This window comes from Pteropus alecto, unplaced genomic scaffold (assembly GCF_000325575.1).
Source record: "Pteropus alecto unplaced genomic scaffold, ASM32557v1 scaffold24, whole genome shotgun sequence".
NCBI classification, from domain to species: Eukaryota; Metazoa; Chordata; class Mammalia; order Chiroptera; family Pteropodidae; genus Pteropus; species Pteropus alecto.
The window spans coordinates 10,893,194-10,901,343 of NW_006439192.1; the positions used below are offsets into that span (position 1 = coordinate 10,893,194).

The 8,150-nt window shown below is 33.2% G+C and overlaps 1 protein-coding gene across 1 annotated transcript in view; it reads right to left on the bottom strand.

Moving 5' to 3' along the window:
- Positions 1–8,150, bottom strand: part of TNKS (tankyrase) — a 180,459-nt gene that overhangs the window by 40,115 nt on the left and 132,194 nt on the right. Inside the window, exon 12 of the mRNA XM_006916343.3 lies at positions 2,331–2,502. Coding sequence (XP_006916405.1) covers positions 2,331–2,502 — 172 coding nt within the window. The remainder of the gene's footprint in view (positions 1–2,330; positions 2,503–8,150) is intronic.

Sequence of the window (8,150 nt, forward strand, 5' to 3'; positions counted from 1 at the left end):
TAAGGGCCCATCAACAGACGACTAGATAAAGAAATTATGGTTCATATATACAATGGAATATTACTTAGCCATTAAAAAAAAAAAACAAAACGGAATCCTACCATTTACAACAACATGGATGGACCTAGAGGTTATTATGCTGAGTGAAATAAGTCAGACAGAGCAAAATAAATACCATATGATTTTGCTTATATATGGAATCTAAGCAACAAAAAGAAAAAAACTAATCAAAAACAGACTAACATATAGTGGACAATTTGGTGACAAACAGAGGGGAGAGGGGGTTGTGGGGCTGGGAGAATGGGGTGAAGGGTTAAGAAGTACAAATTAGTAGTTGATAGTTGGTCACGGGGATGGGGAGCACAGCAGAGGGAATAGTGTCAGCATGAATATGAGGGGCTAGGTGGAGGGCAATGGGAGGGAGGAAGCAATTGGGGGGATCGTTTTATGAACTATATAGATGTCTAACCAATGCATTCTATACTTGAAACTAATTTAAATAAATAAATTTAAAAAATTATTTCACATGTGAGACAGTATTTATCTTTTACCAGGAGTCATATATTCTAACCGCATTCATTTAGAAGACACTATACAAGCATTAATGAATCTAATCTGCTCAATTTATTCAATTCTTTCCTCTGCCCATTTCATAAATTATCTCTAATAATTATGTATAGTCTTGTTAAAAATTTTGATGTAACAGCTATATGTTTGCTTGATTTATGGTTACAACTTATAGAAACTAACTTAAAATTCAGTACTAAATCGTTCTTAGTAAAAAGTTTAAGAGAAAAATTTAGAATGTTTTAACAAAAAATCACACCTTTTAGAAATTATAAGAATTTACTGAGAAGGCAGAAATATTTCTCAGTCAAAGAAAGCTTATCTTCTTTAAGCAAATGTACTATTGCTTTGTAGAAACAGAAAGTTAATTGAAGTCCTGTTTTTGATAGTTCAGGCTTGAAATTCAATAATAGGAAATTTCATTCCTTTAGCTAGATCTTATTTGTTTTGATAGTGAAGATGCCCTAGACAGGTCTTACTTCAACTGTCTTAAGACCACCATATAAGACTGAAGTAGAATGATCAGGATAAGAGGGAACTAGCATGAGGAAAATAAATCCTAATAATAGCTTTCACAATGTGGCACAGTGTTACTCTTATGAGGCTGGTTAACTCTGATTCAGCTCTAAAAACATAAATCATGATCTCCGTAAGTCTGGAAAGGTCCTCTACTTCAGTGTCTAATAGTGATTCTCAATTGGGTTGTACTTTTCGGAGGCCATTCAGAAATTTATAGGGTCAATTTTTGTCTTTTAGTGTAGTCATGTCCAAGCGATTACTATTATAATAATTATAAATTATTTTATTGTAACGTACTGTCATTTTTCCCTTTATATTATAGTTAGGACATTTACTATATATATATTTGGAAGGTATATGTATAATTAGATCAAATCAGTTATTAATTCATTTCTAGATAGTAAAGGGGATGTTATAAAATATTCATTATCAAAAGGGGCTCTGTGCCTGATGGAGTAAAGAACCACTGGATTATAGGTAAGAAAAAGAACTAGGACTTCTGATTCCTCATCTGTTGCCTTCTTCATTTTACTCTTCCAGTTTTTTATGTCATTCTGGAGCAGATATAATCCACAGGTAATATTAAAGAAATGAGAAAGAAGAGCCAATTAAATTAAAATTCTTTTGTATCAAGTTAATCATTTTTCAGCAAGTGAACTGTGTTATTTCATCTAATTTTGGGGCTTTAGAAACTAGTGTCTATTTTTGTATCAGTTTTATGTTTGATCTTCCTCAATAAACTAAGTAAAGTGGCTAACACTGTACCACTTAGCCAAATTTCATAATTATATTTAAACCAGGAAAAGACAAGATAATTTCAGAAAAGTGCAATGAAGTCACGAATTAAAAAACACAGGTCAGAATATAACACATGGAAGAACAATTAATTAAAGATCATTACCATATGAATGATTGGTAATTTTCTCTATTTGATAGATTTTAGAGCTACCATAATTTTACACTGTTTATATGAGTTTTAATTAACCTATGATCATAACACATGAGTCAGGTTTTGAATTTAAAACTAAAAAAATTAAAGAGGATATTTGCTTCCTTCTCATGATATCTACGGATGGACAGGGCCGCAGGCTAAACTACAAGCAAGGAAAGGCAGGAAAAATAGTCAAACAACAACAAAAAAATTCCAAAGAGCTACTTAAAACAAGAAGTACAAAGTTTATCTGGGTTTATCAGGGACACGGAAGAGAAAGAATAGACTGCAATGGTTACGTATTCCGACTTACCACTCAGAATCTGCTGCACTGCTTCATTTCCCATCTGCGCCGCTGTAAAGCCTTGTAAGGAGATGATGGAGGGATCAGAGCCATAAGTTAGCAGGAGGCGGCAGGTCTGCAGGTGACCTGCTAGGGCAGCTCTATGCAAAGCAGTCTGACCAAGAGTGTCCAGTGCATTCATCTGAAAAATCATTGGGTAGGCACATAAAATTGAGCATCTATTTTATCTCCTTTTATTCTCAAGCAAATAAATTCTAATGAGAAAAACTGTCAAAACTTTTTGAAAAATGCCACAGATTATTCATTATTGTTTTGCTCACTGGTTCTGAAGAAATATTACCTTCTTAAGTTACCCTTCTCTGACCACTCTATTGAAAATTACAACACACCTATGCCTTCCCTGAATGACTGTCTTCCTGTCCCTCCTCCACCCTCTGCCACTCTCCTCGAAAACTAGAATGTAAGGTTTCTGAGAGCCAGGACTTTGTCTGACATCCACTGACTATCACATCAAAGATGTACATTAAACACTTTTGAATTAATGGGTTTTACCGAATTTGTTCTCAAAATATAAAGACAACAGAATATGTAAGCAAAGACAAAGTAGTTCATTATATTTTTCTAATTTTTGTAAATAATTATAATAAAATGCCCTAATTACAAACATATTTAACCAAAAAAAAAAAGATTTGAATATTGAAATGTTCCATTTTTCAAACTCTGAATAATAACTGAGCTAGTTTTAAGACTCTTAAGACAATAATACACTTTGGTAACATTTTCATAATTTGATCAAACCTAACTGGTTCTAACTTGTTTTCCAGGCTGCCCCAGCAAATACCTTCTACTCCAGTCAGACTGAAGTCCATGTTCATTGTACATACTGCTTCTTTCAGAGAAGCCTTTCTTTCTGCCTTTTCGGATTATGAGATCCAGTGCAAGTCCCCCCTCTTCTAAGAAGCTTTCCTTGATTACCTGAAGACTTGATAATTCCTTTTTGAACACCTATGTCAATTCAGCACTATCTTATAAATTATTAACACTGGGTTAGTTTTTGTTTACCAAGTAAAACTAAGGTTATGGAGAATACAGACTATTATATAGGTCTTCTAGGTCCTCTAGAAAATTCCTGTGAATGGTACATAATAAATTCTCAAATATGCTGGTCGGTTATTCAAAACATTTGTGCACACTCACCAAGTGCAAGATAAAAAAAAAAAGGATTTAAGACAATTGATCTCCCTGTCTCCAGTCTTTTATTGCTGCCAGCAAGGCTGTTACACTTCTTTAGGCAAGAGTTCATCTTAATTGTTAATGGTGTTTCACAAAATTCACCATGAAATACCAATGTATTTAATTATATCATCTTTGCCATCAGAAAAATGACTGTTTATACACAGAGAGCATAAAAGCAAAGCCATTAGCATGTACTGACGGAAAACACAAACTGCTAAGCTAAACTTGAATTTTTCTATGAACGGTTCTTTGTTATTTCTTCACCACAGGAGAAAAACGTAAAACTGAGAATATTCTAATCATTAACATTCTTCTGGAAATTAGATAAGTAACCCACTAAATGATTCCAGTCATAGGGATAGAAATCCTCAATGCAGCTTGTTAAATAGTGGGAACATGGTTTGAAAATTACTACTTTAAAATACAGCTCAGACCAAGTTATTCCTCAGCTCAAATTTAGTGACTCTTCAATGCCTTCAAATAAACCTGAATAAATCCCTTACCATATCATTTAAGATTACATAAAAATTACTTTTACAGCACCTTCCTATTATATTTTTTCATTACAATCTGATAGGGCTGCTGTGCTCCAGCTTTATTAGATTACACAGAGTCCCACTTCATGAAGGTATGAAGGTATGAGTTTCCAAAATCATTGCCTTTGGTTAAGATTATCCTTGTAAACACCTTAAAATGCAATGGTAGAGACAGCCGTAAAGTTTCTCAGTAAATCCAACACTAGCCAGTTGGATTTACTGAGAAACTTACCTCAGGTGTCTTAGCAGATGGACTAACAGCTGATAAAGTGCACTATGTACCTTTAAACATTAAAAATATACATACGTCAGAAGAGGTTCTCCCTACAAATATATATTGTGGAACTGAGTACAATATAGAAAACAGAAGATTCTCTTCTATCTTTCACTCACTTTGGCTCAAGCACTCGTGGAGTGAAATATTGGGCAAAAATCACCACTCACTAAAATTATTTAAATTATTATTTCTTGTTCTTCTCTCTCTCTGTTTTGGAAGGAGTGGTCCTGAATGCAACTCCTCTGTGTGCTCTGCATTCTCATTTGTCTACTGTGCTATTCTCTCTACTTTTCTTTCCCTTGTATTTACCTGTCAAAATTGGAACGAAGTTATCACCAAAGAAATCTCAAAAGAAAGGGATGTAACTAACATTTATTAAGCACTTACTAATATTAGGGTCTGTGTTAGATGCTATTTGTAAATTGGAAGCTATTTAAAAGCAATGACTATGACAATCTTAAATTTAGCTTTCTCTGAACCCTCCTCAAGAAATAAACAATGTCTAGGACATAGCTGGGGCTCCAAAACTGTTTCCTGAATTAAAAAAAAAAAAGAAGAAGAATCTATAAATGGTTACTGGAATTAATTTGTAAAAGGAACTTTTTGGCTAAAAAATAAAATTGCAATCATTTGATGAGGACTGATTGAATTTCCTAGGAAACTAAATCTTGATCATATACTGAAGCTTTATGTCCCCATCCTTATATTTACATATATATTTATATGTATATTTATATATTATATATTTACATATAAATATATATGGTATTTTTCTCATTTCTATAGATAGTATTATATTCTAATATTTCAGAAAGCCAAAATCTTAAAGTACAAGACATTGGTATAACACAAAATTCTTAGTAAATGTATATAATTTTTATTATGAAAGAACGCTGTAGTTCTCTCAAACTCTAAATGGTATCATAGCAACGAAAGATTATAGAACGCTTTATCAGATAACAAAGCTGAAGCACTACAAGAAGTCACTGAAAGGTATCAGCGAGTAATATAATAGAAGCACTCATTCTGTGGAAAGAAGTAGAATAACAAAACTAGAATAATTTGGTGATACTCTGTACAATCCACTGAGAAAGAACAACAAATGGATGACAGGGTAAATATTAGACATTCTATAAGGGTTTTTGTGAGGAAGAATTATCGCTCATTAGAAGTGAATGTCATATATTTCTCAGATTCCTTAGGACTCAAGGCTTGTCCCTCTTTGTGGTCAAAAGATGAGTGTGGCTTCTCCATGCCTCAATTCCATGCAATCTCATCCAACACCAAAAAGGAAGTATTTTTATACATCTATTTTAAAAGAGAAGATACCTTTCCCAGCAGACTTCTCCTTATGGCTGGGATCGGAAATGTTTCCTGAACCCATCCATACCTGTACCAGTCATGAGTAAGGAGAATGAGATTACCAGAATTGTTTCAGACCCAGCCTTCCCTGAAGCTCACATACCTGTACAAAAGAGTTCTATAGGAGTTGGCAAGCTATGATCCATAAGTCAGTTCCAACCAGCTGACTTTTGTACTACCTGAAAGCTAAGAATGGTGTTCACATTTTTTAATGATTACATTTTAAATAGTTATATAAGTACCTACAAAGAATCTTTGACTTTGTTTCTTGATCCATAAAACCTAAAATATTTGCTATCTGGATTTTTGAGATAAGCACTCCTTTTCTGAAGCATGGATGAAAGGAAAAAATGATTACTGGATAGAAAATCAACTGTTTGCTTGAGTCATTACAGATCTTCTAATTGGTTCAAAATTTTTTAAAAAAATTAAGGTTCCTAACTTCCTCTTATACTTAACTTTATCAATACCCTTAATGTTCTACCTTTGTTTATTCTTTTATCAATCGGTCATGAGATATAATCAGCCATGGGCTATAACCAGAGCTCTCTAAGAAGGAGTCAACCTAATTTTTTCCTCCATATATTTTGAGGTGGTTCAAGAAGTGCAAAATGTGCATGCCTTCCAAAGTAAGTAATAAATTTGATTTGAGAGAGAGCAGTAACTATTTTACATGATTACAGATCAATTCCTACCTCCTGATTTTTTAAATGAGTAATCTGGAAGGATTTGCATTACTGTTCTAATTCAGTTTCATGTGAAGAAAGGTGATATTTTGGAGCTAGTGTAATTTCATTTCATTGTGATCACAGAGAATTACAAGGAACTCTAATGCTTAAAGGAGATTCTCATAAGTTTGGATTTACTACCTTAATTTCTACTATCCTATAAATTCGGTAAATAGCAAATGACAGTAATCCACTGAATTGGAGAAGCAGAAAAGGAGATTAAGTGACCTGCAGATGTCATCCACAATGTCATTACTGGAAGCACTGAAAAAAAGGGCCAACTAAAGTACAGAATAGAGCCCATGACCCAGAAGATCTCTGAGGCAACACTGTGTTTCTGTATTCTTGACTTTGACAAGTATGACTCACACATTGAGAATTCTTCACTCACACAAAAAATTTAGGCTTAATAACATTTAAAAGTTTCTTTACAGATAAGAATCAAATTCTTAAAAAAACAAAGAAACAAAAAAATACATTCTAGTATTATATATATAATTAAGTGCCTCAATGGTCATCGAGCTGAGCTAGCAAATAAATGAGACTGCTACTCACAAGGGTTCTTCTAGAAACTTTCAAATTAAATACATATGTAATTGCTGTCCATAGTTTTGTGTTTTCAACCTAAAATATATATTTGACAGATTTATTTTACATATATCATCAATTTATTCTTCATATTTAAAAGAGATACAACTTTAATTCTTAATATAAATTATTTGGAACTACCAACATACATACCTACTGAAGACATTTGGAAATGTTAAATCAACTGTTTCAGACCCAGTCCACCACAAGGATATGACAGAGGATGTCCATAAAGATGCTTACCATTCAGCACTAAGGAGGCTATTTTAACTAAAGTATAGAAACTGCCTCAAATAAGAAAAATGCTACATTTAATGTGTTATGTCTCAACTGCGGTAATTAAATGGTTAGGAATGGCTTGAGATATATATTCAGAAGGTGACAGAAGGGTAACATGTCTGGCATTTTTAAAGACAAAACATGCTCCCCTTTTTTCCCTTGATTCAAGAGATAGCAACATGAAGTATGTATCTTTATTTCTATTGAGCAGTAACAACGATTTCCCTAAAGATGATAATTGGATAAATGATATAAATTCACAATGGCATTTGGCTTAAAATATAGAGGACATAAAATTATGACTCAAACATGCCAAAACAGTTCTGGAAACCAGCAAACAGACTCTAAGGAAATGGCTTAGGGGAATCTTTCAATATTCTAATCTCAAAAAGCTAACCTTAAGGCTGAGTTCATTTGCCTCCTAAATTTAAAACTATTATTGTCTATCTCACTCGTTTGGTAATTAATCATGGACTGTTCTGTGACATTTCTGTAATTAAGCATTTATTGTTAACTCACATTATAATTTTACTTAAACTGTGAACATATTATATGTATGTCTCAATCTCAAAACCTGATTTTAAGTAACCTGAGAGTTGATACTAGTCTCTGTATTCCTTTAGCTGGAGTGACAATGTGTTTTTCTTTCCCCAAATCAGAACACCTTAAAAGTGAAAGTGAACAATGAAAAAAAAAATTAACAGGCATTAATAAATATACAATAGAGGAACAAAAGATAGCGACCTGAACCAGGTCTATGTTCTGGTGGACAGAAACTATACCCTAGGGAACAGGCGGCAGGCATATTACAGCCTTTTTAGCT